Source organism: Ceratotherium simum, chromosome 7, assembly GCF_057802395.1.
Source record: "Ceratotherium simum simum isolate JZ-2026a chromosome 7, ASM5780239v1, whole genome shotgun sequence".
Classification (NCBI taxonomy): Eukaryota; Metazoa; Chordata; class Mammalia; order Perissodactyla; family Rhinocerotidae; genus Ceratotherium; species Ceratotherium simum.
In genome coordinates this window covers 68,797,295-68,810,634 of record NC_141906.1, presented here as the reverse complement: position 1 = coordinate 68,810,634, position 13,340 = coordinate 68,797,295, and the positions used below count along the sequence as shown (strand labels likewise).

The window sequence follows — 13,340 nt, the reverse complement described above, 5'->3', positions numbered from 1 at the left end:
TCACTTAGGCCCTACCTAGATGCCTCCAGCTTTGATCCAAGTCCTGGCAACCAACGGGCATCCTGGGGACTCCTAGGAGCAAATGTCCTTTTTACTTAGTGTTCTCTTTACTTAATGAGTCCAGCCCTTGGTCTCCTCCCTCCCCACCCAGGGAGGGGAACAGGGTGACTCTGGAGCCTCTTGTGCTAACTGGAAGGAATTGGGCGTTGCTGGGCACAGAGCCAGGAACTTGAACTCTGCTGAGGAATGGGATCGGGGTGGCCCCTGCCCCTCCGAGCAGGGCAGGCAGCCAGCTCACAGGGCGCCCGGCTACCTGGGGCAGAGATTCTTCTGCTCCGGACAATGGGCAGTTTGTTCAGTTCTTCCTGCCCTGATTCCTCTCCTGCTGCTTTCCACTGCACCCCCGAGCTCTTTGGTAACCCTACCTCTCACCAAAGTTTGCAGTTTGCTGTAGACTTCAAAACCTTGGGCTCTACCTCTCCTTCCTTCAGAGCTGCATTTCCCTGCAGGTTGAAAGCCAACAGAGAGGATCAAGTTTCCTCAACTCCTTTTCGTTCAGGCCCTGGAGCTGGACTTTTCAGACCTACATACCAGAAAGGCTCTATTTTACCCTATCATCATTTTAAAGATTCCCCAGCATTCTGATTTTAGGTTGATTTCTGACCTGGAAGCTGACAAGAAGCCAAATACTCTATTTTCAGGAAAACTCATCATAATACATTTACCCTAGGACACTGCTGATCCTCATCTGGGGTGGCCCCTAGGTTTCTAGGTTCTCATGGAACTGATTTTTGTTTTTTTTTTTCACCTTTTTTTGCTCCATGACCATCACTTCTTTCTCCTGCTAGTTTTCTTTTCTCGTTTGCTTTTCTTTTTTTTCACTTCTGTAATCTGCCTCTCTTGGTGGAATTTTCTCTTTTCTTTCCTCGTTGTGATGTTTTATTTTTTCTAGTCAGCCTGCCCCTTCCCCCCTCTCTAGGCAACCTCTCTGTTTCAAGGCTTTACTAGGAGATTTTGAGTCACCAGAGAGTTTCTAGGTTGCTAATCCAGGGATAAAGGCAGTTCATTTCTGCTCAGGGTTAGATTCCTGGTCAGGCCTATTTCTTAGGCCTGTGTAATCTTCATCCCCCTCCTACCACTGTTCCAATGCTGCCTCATTAATCTATAACAATTACCCATCCTCTTTCCAGACAAGGAGGCATCTTTTCTCATTTAAATTCCTCAACACTTTAGACTTCTCAGACAGCTGCCCTAAAAATGGCATATGAAATCTGAGGCACAAAAAGTTATTATGAAAACCTTTTCCTTAGGAGTCCTCTGTCTGATGGTTCATACTAGCTGTTATTTTGTGGAAACAGCACTAGACTTCAGAGTCAGAAAAGTTCTGATTTTGCTACCTATTTGCTGTGTGACTTTGGACAAATCACTTACCTTCTCTGGGCTCTTAGTGTCCTCACTGGTCAAATGGGAACACTTCATAGGAGTATTGTGGAGATAGAATAATAAGCAAGAAAGCACTTTGCAAACTGTATTGAGACTGTAGGGTAAATGAGCAGGGATGGCTGATTCTTCTTTAAATCCTTCAAGGGTAAAGGATCACGAGACACTGAGATTTGTTTTGGTCAGTTCATTTTAGGTAGGTCTCAGGGAAACCTGTGAGCTAGAAAAGGTGCAGAAATCCTTGTGGTAACATTTGGCTAAAATTGAGGGTATAAGCTGTAGGACTCTGTCCACAGAGGGTCCTAAGGAATTCGGACTGTTTTGCAGTTGCTGTGAATCCACTCTAGGCTAATGGCCCGGGGGAAGTGCTCGGGAAGTGGAATCACTGTAAGGTGGTTTCAACATTCACTTGCCAGGCAAGCCTAAAGCCTGTTTAAAAAAATAGTGTGTGTGAGCCAAACCCAAAGCAACCTGGGACATTTCAGACTGGCACCACCTCCTCTGGCTGTTTCTGAGGCCATCCAGAGGCCAGAGCCAGAGCCGTGATAGATCAAGTGAAAAGTAAAGAGAGGACTGCAGAGTTTGGGACTTTGTGCAGACGTGCTCACAGTGTGGAGGGTGGGAGGGAGGAAAGGAAGGAGGGCGTTGAGAGCTGAGGCCCCACCTTTCATTCCAGCAGAGTGCACCGGCGGAGCAAGGATGAGTCACAGGCCCGGGCGCTCACATTCCCATAGGTGAGGGACTGACTCCTTTCTCTGGGAAAGCGCCGTGCTCGCTCCTCCTGGAGCGGCCTTGGTGGGGGTGTTGGAGCCCTCCGTCTGCCAGGTCTGGTCTCTGGGGCCAGGGCTGGGTTTCCCTCATGTATGGCAAGAGCCCTACGCGTGCTGTGCTGCTTCTCCTTGGCATCCAGCTCACAGGTAAGAGCTGGTGGGCTTCTCTCAGCAATTCCTCTTCATTGCCTGCCCTATAAAGTTGGCTAATTGTCTAAGAACTCGCAGAGTTTTGTCTGGGAGCCTGAGGCACAGTTGTAGTTCGTTTTAGATTTGATTTTACTGAAACTGAAGTTGGAGGGTTGTTTTGGGGAACTGCTTTTGGACAAACAGGTTTAGGTGTGTTCCGGCTGCCAGTGATTTGGGCACAGAGAGGGCTTTCTAATCTCAGGTTACAAACCATTTTTTGTGGGTACTCTCAACCTCCCGCTGCAGGCAGGACTTGGCGCTTGGATTTCTGTGTGTGGGTCTCGTCTGAGACTCTTGGCATCACTGGGAAAGAGATCATTAAGGAGAGAGACCCCCTGTGGTTTTGAAACTGCCCGAACATGTACATTCTAAAAGTAAATATCATAGTAAAAAACGCCACGTGGTATAAAGGTTCTGGGGGTTTGGGCAAGCATAAGCTGTCTGGGGTTGATTAACTCAATTTCTGCAGACGACTAGAAACAGTACGAATCCACATAACAAGGACCCTTTCTGGAAAACTTACCTGCTAGGGGACCATTACACACACAATACATAATGCTTAATCTTAACACATGTCTAATTCATTTTATGATTAGTTTTGATTTTTTGTTTCTGCTTTCTATTTGCTGATGTTTATAGTTTAACAGTTTTGAAGTGGGTACCATGAGCCCAGGGTATCATGCTGTGGAGAAAGTGAGAGCACTAAGGCAGCCTGCCGCGTGGTATTTTTAGCTGTTCTACGGAAAGGGAGGGTCAAGGCTGCAGGTGGGTAGGAGTATGCAGATTCTGGGTGAAGTAAGTTTGAGAGCCAGGGCATCTCAGTTCTGTTTTATGCCCTACTCAGACATTTATCTTGGTAGTGTCAGCAAAGTTCTTAATACATACCTCCCGTTAACCCTTCTTTTTCCTTTGCTTCATTGCAGCTCTTTGGCCTACGGCAGCTGTGGAAATTTATACCTCCCGAGTGCTGGAGGCTGTCAACGGGACAGATGTTCGGTTAAAATGCACTTTCTCCAGCTTCGTCCCTGTGGGTGATGCTCTAACAGTGACCTGGAATTTCCGTCCTCAAGATGGGGGAGCTGAGCAGTTTGTAAGTAGATTATTGTCATTTTCCAGGGGAACTAGGTTAGGAAAATAAGTCAGTCCATCTCCCCTTGCCCTTCCTGTATTTTTCCTTGCAACAAGCATAGAGTAAAGCTGAGAAACAATTCTTGGGACAGAGACTGACAGAACTGAGATGCAGGTCAAGGAGAAAGCAAGAGGTTCTTACAAGAGAGCTGCAGATGGGGTAGGAGGCTTGCTGGTGTTTCTCTTCTGCTCCCGCCATCTCAGCCTCCTTGCCCAGGTCTTGAATAAGACCTTCTGCCACTTCTCCTCTCTAGGTATTCTACTACCATGTGGATCCCTTCAAGCCCATGAGTGGGCGGTTCAAGGACCGGGTGGTCTGGGACGGGAACCCTGAGCGGTATGACGTCTCCATCATCCTCTGGAAGCTGCAGTTTGATGACAATGGGACATACACCTGCCAGGTGAAGAACCCACCTGATGTTGATGGGCTGGTAGGGGAGATCCGGCTCAGCGTCGTACACACTGGTAGGTTATGCAGGGGAAACGGTTTTGGGTAGTGTAAGAGCTTGTAGAAAAGAAAAGAGAGGGGTAATCTTTTGTGATGGGTGAAGGAGTAGAGAGAAGGACTAGCCCTTCGGATCTGGAAACAACAGAGGGAGACTGAAGAGTCCTGGGGTAAAAAGAGAAAGGCTTTGTTTGGCTGTGGAAAGAAACAGAAACTAAAGCAAAGGGACCCAGGGAATCTGTTACAAAAATGGCATTGAGATCATGAAAGGGAGAGGAAGCAACTCTCTGACATAAGGCTAACAATAGGTCTGTTCATTCACTCACTTATTCACAAGATACTTATTTAGTACTTACTCTGTGTCAGGCACTGTCCAAAGTGCTTGAATGTACTCTCACTAATCCTCACAGCCACAGTAGGAGGCAGATACGCACCATGGTAGCCATCGTTCATCGAGTACTTCCCACTCGTCAGGGGCTTTACATATCTTATTTAATCTTCACATATCCCATCAGCTTATTGTGCTCTTAGTGCCCCCCATTTTACTAATGAGGAAACTGAGGCTCATAGAGATTAAGTCATTTGTCCAAAGTCATGTAGCTGCTAAATGGAGTCACTTAGAACTCCAACCCAAGCATCTTTGATTCCAAAATTGTGCTCCAAGTACTACATTGTACTGCCCGAAGTCCCATGAAGGACAACCTGGAAATCTGCTGGATAACAAAAAGCAAAGACCATAAAACTTAACAGTTGCAAATTTGGGTTTGAGTCACTGCTACCATTTACCAGCTGTAAATAAATCTATTATTTTTTCTCCTGTAAAGTGAGAATAATAGAGCAAGGATTATAGTGAGGATAAAATGAGATAATAAATGTATAAATTCTCCAAATACTGAATTGTACTGAAAATTATAATAGCTACCATATAGTGTTTATTATGTGCATGCATAGCATGGAACAACTACATAAATAATTTTATTTTTTATAAGAACTCAAGAAGTGGATATTGCTTTTTTTAAAAAAATTTTTCTTTTTGAGGAAGATTGGCCCTGCACTAACATCCGTTGCCAATCTTCCTCTCTTTTCTTTTTTCTCTCCAAAGCCCCAGTACACAGTTGTATATCATAGTTATAGAGTTGTAGCTCTTCTATATGGGATGCTGCCTCAGCATGGCTTGATGAGCTGTGAGTAGGTCTGCGCCCAGGATCCGAAACCCGGGCAACCGAAGCAGAACGTGTGAACTTAACCGCTACACCACTGGGCCGGCCCCAAGAAATGGATATTGTTATTTCTACTTTATACATTGAGGAAACTGAGGCTCAAAGAAGTTAATTACTCCAAATCACATAGCTAGTAAATGGTGGAGCTAGTATTTTAACCTAGCTCTCTGGTGTGTGCTCCTAACCAACACACAATATCACTACCCAAAATGTATAAGTCTGTAAAGTGGGATAACTTCTTCCTTTTGTTCCTAGTATCATCCTTCAAGGCCCTATCAATAGAGAGCTATGTGACTTTGGAGAAGTCATTTGAGTATTGAAAGAAGTAATGTAATGTCTTTGGACCTTAGTTTCCTCATCTGCAAAATGAACAGGTTAGACAAGAACATGTGATTCTTAATCATAGTGGGATCACTACTCTTTGAGAATCTAATGAAAGCCATGGCCCTGCTTCCCACAGGACGTACACACACACAATATGACATGGATTTTGTGGGCTTGTGGCCTGCCCTCATCCTCCTTCATGGATTCCTGGCTGGGAACCCCTGGGATAGACTTTCTCTAATGTTTTTTCTGGCTCTGAGGGTTTACTGAAGTTTAAATCAGAAATCAAGCTAAAGATAGGAGACCCAGGGTTTCGCAGATTCTAGCCTGGTTTAAGGAGCCTTCCCTCTGGGTTCCCTCCCATTTATCCACTATAGTTACTGATTTATTTGCCTATCTTCCCAATGTACATGAGTTCTTCAAAGGTAATGTCTTTTTTGGCTTTGTATTTCCATCACAGTGCCTGGAACATAGTAGGCCCTTAATAAACTTAAAAAGATTTCTGATTGAGGGCCGGCCCCATGGCTTATCTGTTAAGGGCGCGAGCTCCGCTACTGGCGGCCTGGGTTCAGATCCCGGGAGTGCACCAATGCACCACTTCTCTGGCCATGCTGAGGCTGCGTCCCACATACAGCAACTAGAAGGATGTGCAACTATGATGTACAACTATCTACTGGGGCTTTGGGGGGGAAAAAAAAAGGAGGAGGATTGGCAATAGATGTTAGCTCAGAGCCAGTCTTCCTCAGCAAAAAGAGGAGGATTAGCATGGATGTTAGCTCAGGGCTGATCTTCCTCACAAAAAAAATAAAATAAAACTGTTAAAAAAAAAAGTTTTAAAAAAGATTACTGCTTGAATGACAGAAGTGAGAGGGGGTCAGGGAGAAATAGGTTGGGCACTACATTTGATTAGGTCAGCAATAACCTTATGCCACTAGGTAGTTCAATGGGCCCAGTGGTTCTCAAACTTTTAGCATGCATCACAGTCACCTGGAGGACGTGTTAAAACAGATTGCTGAGCCCCACCCTTAATTCACTAGGTTTAGGGTGGGGCCTGATAACTTGCATTTCAAGGTTCTCAAGTAATATTGTTGCTGCTACTTCTAGGACCACAGTTTGAGAACCACTAAAGTAGTCCTTATGGCTTCCCTGTTGCTACCAGACTTTATGAGGTAACATGGTTAGGAGAAAGGAAGATTCCATTTAACAATGAAAATACACCCCATATCTTTAGATTTCAACACAGTCCTCCTCTTTTTAGAATCGTAACTTGATCTTTTTCTCCTTACAGTACGCTTCTCTGAGATCCACTTCCTGGCTCTGGCCATTGGCTCCGCCTGTGCCCTGATGGTCATAATAGTAATTGTGGTGGTCCTCTTCCGGCATTTCCGGAAAAAGCGATGGGCTGAAAGAGCTCATAAAGTGGTGGAGATAAAATCGTAAGGCTGGGCAGTTCTGGGAAAGTCTTCTAACACTCTTTTATGGTGACTCTTGGTATTTTATACTGGGTTAAATAATTGTTGAACAGATGTTCTTCCCTTTGAGTAAATCTTATATAAAAGAATTCAGATTCACAGGATGGATAAATTAGGGTGTGAATTAGTAACTTTACAAAAGGTTTTTTAATTTCACAAAAGATTTCATTATAGGCTTTTTTATGATGGAGGATTTGATATTAAAATCTACTTATGTCAAGCTTTTCTAGGATATTTCTTACGTTTAAGGTAAAGCATACATTTGTAAGAATCACTGGGAAGTCAGTAGGGGCACTATAAATGAGTGCCTAGGAAAGTTAGCCATGCTGATATAAGGTGCTCAATAAATATTTTTTTATTGAGATAAAATTTACCTACCATAAAATTCACCCTTTTAATATTCACAAAGTTCTGTAATTATCACTAATTGCATTTTCATCACCCCCAAAAGAAACTCTATACCCTTCAGCCATCATTCTCTATTTTTCCCTCCCACCTGCCCCTGAAAAATACTAATTTGCTTTCTGTCTCTGTGGATTTGCCTATTCTGGATATTTAATATAAATGGGATCATACAACACGTGGCCTTTCATGCCTGGCTTCTTTGACTTAGTATAAGACTTTTAAAGTTCATCTATATTATAGCATGTAGAAGTACTTCATTCCTTTTTATGGCTGTATAATATTCCATTGTATGTCTATACCATTTTGCTTATCCATTCAATTGATGGACATTTAGGTTTTTCTGACTTTTTGGCTATTATGACTAATGCTGCTATGAACAGTCCTCTATAAATTTTTGTGTAGACATATGTTTTCAGTTCCCCTGGGTACATACCTAGGAGTGGAACTGCTGGGACATATGGTAACTCTATGTTTACTTTTTTGAGGAATTGTCAGACTGTTTTCCAAAACAGCTGCACCATTTTACATTCCCACCAGCAATGTATGAGGGTTCCAATTTGTCCACATTCTTGACATCACTTGTTATTGTCTGTCCTTTTGATTATAGCCATCTAGTAGTTTTGAAGTGGTATCTCATTGAGGGTTTGATTCACATTTTCCTAATGGCTAAGGATGTTGAGCATCTTTCCATGTGTTTATTGGCCATTCGTATATACATTTATTCAAATATTTTGCCCATTTAAAAGTTGGGTTGTCTTTTTATTGTTGAGTTATAAGAGTTTTTTACATATATTTTGGAGAATCCAACAGTGCCTTATTAGATATATAATTTGCAATTATTTTCTCCCATTCTGTGGGTTATCTTTTCACTTTCTTGATAGTGTCCTTTGAAGCACAAAGTTTTTAATTTTGATGAGGTCAAATTCATCTATTTTTTTTTCTTTATTGCTTGTGCTATTGGTGTCATATTTAAGAAACCATTGCCTACTCCAAGGTCATGAATATTTATGCCTATGTTTTCTTCTAAGAGCTTTACAGTTTTAGTTTTTACATTTAGGTCTTCAATCAATTCATTTTGAGTTAATTTTCATATGTGGTATGAAGTAGGAGTCCAAATTCATTCTTTTGCAGTTGCAGTTTTTCAGTTGTCACAGCACCATTTGTTTCTTTTCTCAGGAAATATTTACTGAAGTAAATAGCATTGATTTTAAGGAGCCTAATGAACCCAACTCTGAGGTTCTGGTTTGAATAGAATATAATCAATAAAGATAACTTCTAGGTCAACACCAAACTTTTTTCTTTTTTGAGTAAGGAGCAGAATTAAAGATAGAATACTAATGGTAAACTAAGGTGTCTGCTTTAAAGTTCCCAAATTATATTCCCATCTAAAAATATTCTGAAAAGTATCTAAGTTTGGATACCTGGGTCATGTGGAGGCATGAGTATTATCAGTTAGATGGCACTAGTAGCTTAGCTATCTGTTAGCTTGGATCTACTCCCAGATGCATGTCAGTCTTCCCAAAATATGGGGGGAAAATACCTCACTTGAAGCTGTTTAATATTTTCCCCCCTTGTATCTTGTCTTGTTCACCTGACACTGGTTTCTGCTTCTTTGTTACAGAAAAGAAGAGGAAAGGCTCAACCAAGAAAAAAAAGTCTCTGTTTATCTAGAAGACACAGACTAACATTATTAGATGGTGAGGTTCACAAATGGGTTGATTTCTTTCCTTAGCTTTCTTGTCTGGCCCATCTCTAATGTGGATCTCCCAGATTTTGATTGTTAGGTGTTTTCTACATGAAATTAGAGGAGCTGGGTGAGGGAGATAACAGTCTTTTATGGATGGCTTCCCCTTTGAGTGTGTTTTGTGCAAAGGATCAGGAAGTTACACCCTACTACCATTAAAGCTGAGAGAATTCTAAGGTTATTTGAGGCTATGGGATTATATTTACCACCACCAAGAATAATAAATTAACTTTCAACATGTAAATAAATCTTTATTATTTTTTTAATGAAAGAATTAATATCTGTTTGTTTTGTTTTATTGTAAACCAATCATAGCACTAGAAGAGTGACTCAATAGATATGTCTGTCATTTTTTGTTTGTTTGTTTGTTTTTGTGAGGAAGATTAATCCTGAGCTAACATCCATTGCCAATCCTCCTCTTTTTGCTGAGGAAGATTGGCCCCGGGCTAACATCCGTCACCATCTTCCTAGGTGCCCATCTTCCTCTACTTTATATGGGATGCCGCCACAGCATGGCTTGACAAGCAGTGAATCGGTCCACACCCGGGATCCGAACCTGCGAACTCTGGGCCACGGAAGCAGAGCTCAAGAACTTAACCGCTACGCCACCAGGCTGGCCCCAGATATGACTGTCATTTTGACAGAACTTTGTAACTATTTGAAATTGATTTCAACTCCTCTCATTTTGTTAGTGGGACTATGTATTCAATTTTAGTAGTGTGTAATTTTGTTGTTCCAGTTTTCAGGTTTATTATGGTTAAAAGGTGGGGTGATTTATTTTTCATATGATCAGAATTTCTTCTATTCACTGAAGTAGGTCCACTATTATTATTTGCAAAAAGAGTCACATTTTATAGCCTAAAGCTCCAGCAAAAGACCTCAAGGATTTATAAAATAGAATACGGAGAAAAATGACTCTATTGTAAAACCAGAAAAACAAATTTGGTATTACAGAGATTTTACCAGGAGCTATTGTCTTGTTAAAATCAAGTAGATTCTCTAAGAAGTCAGGGTCATGGAAAATAAAGATGGGGGTTGTTTTACATTAAAGGGAATTTAAGGAACTAACACAATGAAGTGCAATGTGTGATCCCTGACTGGACAGATACCAGTTTGAACAAACTAGTTGTAAAAAGATTTGGGGGGACAACTGGGAAAGTCTTAAATATGGATAATATTAGGGAATTATTGTTAATTTTTATTAGGTATAATAAGGGTATTATGGTTATATAGGAAAATGTCCCTACTTTAAAAATACATATTGGAGTATTTAGGAGTAAAACGTCAGTAATTTGTTTTAAAAGCTTCAGTCAAAAAAAAAATATATATACATCAAGTAAGGCAAAAAATGCTTTAAAATCAGGTGATGGATGAATTCCATACACTGTCTTCTCTACTTATCTGTATGTTTGATTTTGTTTATAACAAAAAGGAGAGAGAGAGAAGGTATGGATCATCGAAGTGTCCATGCAAGGCAGAGGCTATGAATTAAGGACACTGACTCTTGAGAACTATGCAGTAAGGATCAGGAAACTTCTTTTAAAAGTTAAGTTAGGGGGGGCCGGCCCGGTGGCTTGGTGGTTAAGTGCGCGCGCTCCGCTACTGGCGGCCCGGGTTCAGATCCCGGGCGCGCACCGACGCATCGCTTCTCCGGCCATGCTGAGGCCGCGTCCCACATACAGCAGCTAGAACGATGTGCAACTATGACATAACAACTATCTACTGGGGCTTTGGGGAAGAAAAAAAAAAAGGAGGAGGATTGGCAATGGATGTTAGCTCAGAGCCGGTCTTCCTCAGCAAAAAGAGGAGGATTAGCGTGGATGTTAGCTCAGGGCTGATCTCCCTCACAAAAAAAAAAAAAAAAAGGTAAGTTAGAGGGAAGACAAATACTTTCAAGAATGTTTTCCTTCATCACGGAGAACAGATCTAATAATATATATGTAATTCATAATGCCAGGTACTCCTATTGTACTTTTCCCAAATGCATTATCCATTTAAACTTCTGTATTTCAGGAAGCTGAAGATTTCCAAGCACAAGAACCCTAGGATAAGATGAAGTTAATGGAAGCTTTTGTTTGACTCTTGCAGTTGTGCCGTGCCTTCCACCCAGCTCTGCAGTACATGGCGACCTAGATAAGCAACACATCTCCAGAGCCAGCGTAGGCCCCTCTTGAGCAGACGCCAGCAGACTCATGCATAGCCCCATTACTAAGGTTTTATTTAATTTCAGAGGGCAAATATTTATCAAATGCTCATTAGCTTTTGTATACTAAGAAGACACATTTTTTTGTCCTTAAACACTCCTTGTGGATTACTACTTGTATACACGTACATTGGCATCAAATGGGATAAATGCCAACTTGTTCGTCATGACATTTCCTTCAACATATTGGTTTCCTTGGAGCACCACTTTTGCTACTAAAGTTAATGTGTTTACTCCTTCCTTCTCACACTCTCAATTAAAAAGTGAGCTAGTTCTTCTAGCTATTTTTGATCGATTAACAGAAAATCCTAAATTCAAACTATTAAAGAACAGTTTGAATTTTTATGGCTCTCCTTAAATACGGGACACACCTCATTTTATTGAATTTCTTTCAATATCCTAGATGATAGGGTTTTTTTTTTTTTTTTGTCAGTTGATCCAAGGTTTACAAGAGCACAAGTCTAAATCACAGAGTAACTAGAAAAGGTTACATAAATGCTAATAGATTGACAAATGCCACTTCAGGATGAATTGTTTGTCACCTTTTTCCTGTGTTGTGAAAAACAATCAACAGTACAGGTCTTTCATTAGCAGTGAATGACTGTTTAGCTTAATAGGTTTTTTCCACCAATTCAATTATCTATGACAACAGAGCAAAGTCTGTGTTCATTTGTAGACTGGAATCATTAAGCAGTTAAATAGAAGGATTCTTAAATAGTATATTACAACTTTAACAATTTAGGGCTGGTGAAGAAAATCAACCCTAAGTGATGATAATTTTGTATAGTGTTATACAAAGCTCTAAGAACTGGAAGAGATTAAAAATTGTTTTCTTTTATTTATTTATTTTTTGTTTTAATTTACTTGTTTATTTTGGGGGAAGGAGGATTTGGTATGGGGTAAAGAAATACCAAAACTAACAGAACGAAACCAACTTTATTCTTTTTTCCCTATAGTAGTAGATAAAGCAAACTTTATAAGTGAGCAATGGAAAGCGTCTAGTTTCCCAGTGTCTTTTCAAACTTAAGCCACAGCAGTATTTATTCAAAAGATAGAAAACATCTAAAAGTTTAGGCCCCTCCAAAATCTTTACCACCTGATATTTTCAGTTTTCACCAACTGGGCTGTAGATGTTATTTCTTTTAACAAACTGGAATTTCCAAATAGGTTATCTGTATTTAAAGATGCTGAACTTTGATATTTTTTCCAATACTTAAAAAAATTGGTATAATTTACATATGAACCTTGATTCTGAAATTTATTCCATACCTGTCTCCTTTTGCGTTTTACACTGCCTAAAAAAGTAGGTTCCAATACCCAGTTTTGAAACTAAAATTAGTTTCAATTTTAAAAGCCTATATTACCTTTAATTCATATTTTCTATTTTTCTTCATAATTCAACCTTTTAAAATATAACTGGTGGGCCGGCCCCGTGGCTTGGCGGTTAAGTGTGTGCGCTCCGCTGCTGGCAGCCCGGGGTTCGGATCCCGGGTGCGCACTGACGCACCGCTTCTCCCACCATGCTGAGGCTGCGTCCCACATACAGCTACTAGAAGGATGTGCAGCTATGACATACAACTATCTACTGGGGCTTTGGGGAACAAAAAAAAAAGGAGAAGGATTGGCAATAGATGTTAGCTCAGAGCTGGTCTTCCTCAGCAAAAAAGAGGAGGATTAGCACGGATGTTAGCTCAGGGCTGATCTTCCTCACAAAAAAAAACCCTGGATATTTCTTCAAACAGACAGCCTGGATGATGTTCCATAATTGTACTGAAGAAGTAGTTAAAATCTCATGGAAAGTCTTTCCTGCAAAACTTGTAGCATGTCTTGGTTAAATATTCAAGGGTTAATATTGCCCTGTTGTTCAGTGTCTTCTTCCTAAAGAGAACTTTTGTACTGTAATTTATTTTTTATTGTGCCTTAAACACTTATGTAAATAACTTTTAGTAATAAAGAATTACCAATTATATAATTTGCTTATATACAAATCTAACAATTTT

At 40.7% G+C, this 13,340-nt stretch overlaps 2 protein-coding genes across 2 annotated transcripts in view; one reads left to right on the top strand and one right to left on the bottom strand.

Annotated features, from left to right (window-relative positions):
- CD3E (CD3 epsilon subunit of T-cell receptor complex) overlaps window positions 1–13,340 on the bottom strand; it is a 51,339-nt gene that overhangs the window by 36,811 nt on the left and 1,188 nt on the right. The window lies entirely within an intron of this gene.
- MPZL2 (myelin protein zero like 2) lies at window positions 2,146–12,178 on the top strand. Its single transcript, XM_004427263.3, has 6 exons — window positions 2,146–2,357; window positions 3,323–3,489; window positions 3,782–3,992; window positions 6,805–6,952; window positions 9,015–9,090; window positions 11,151–12,178. Exons 1-5 carry the CDS (start codon window positions 2,300–2,302, stop codon window positions 9,076–9,078), a joined length of 648 nt encoding a protein of 215 aa, XP_004427320.1. The 5' UTR covers window positions 2,146–2,299; the 3' UTR covers window positions 9,079–9,090; window positions 11,151–12,178.

Coding starts and splice junctions, on each gene's coding strand:
- MPZL2 (XM_004427263.3), top strand. CDS start 2,300: ATGTATGGCAAGAGCCCTACGCGTGCTGTGCTGCTTCTCCTTGGCATC. Junction 3,490..3,781: donor ATGGGGGAGCTGAGCAGTTT/GTAAGTAGATTA, acceptor TCTCCTCTCTAG/GTATTCTACTACCATGTGGA. Junction 6,953..9,014: donor AAAGTGGTGGAGATAAAATC/GTAAGGCTGGGC, acceptor TCTTTGTTACAG/AAAAGAAGAGGAAAGGCTCA.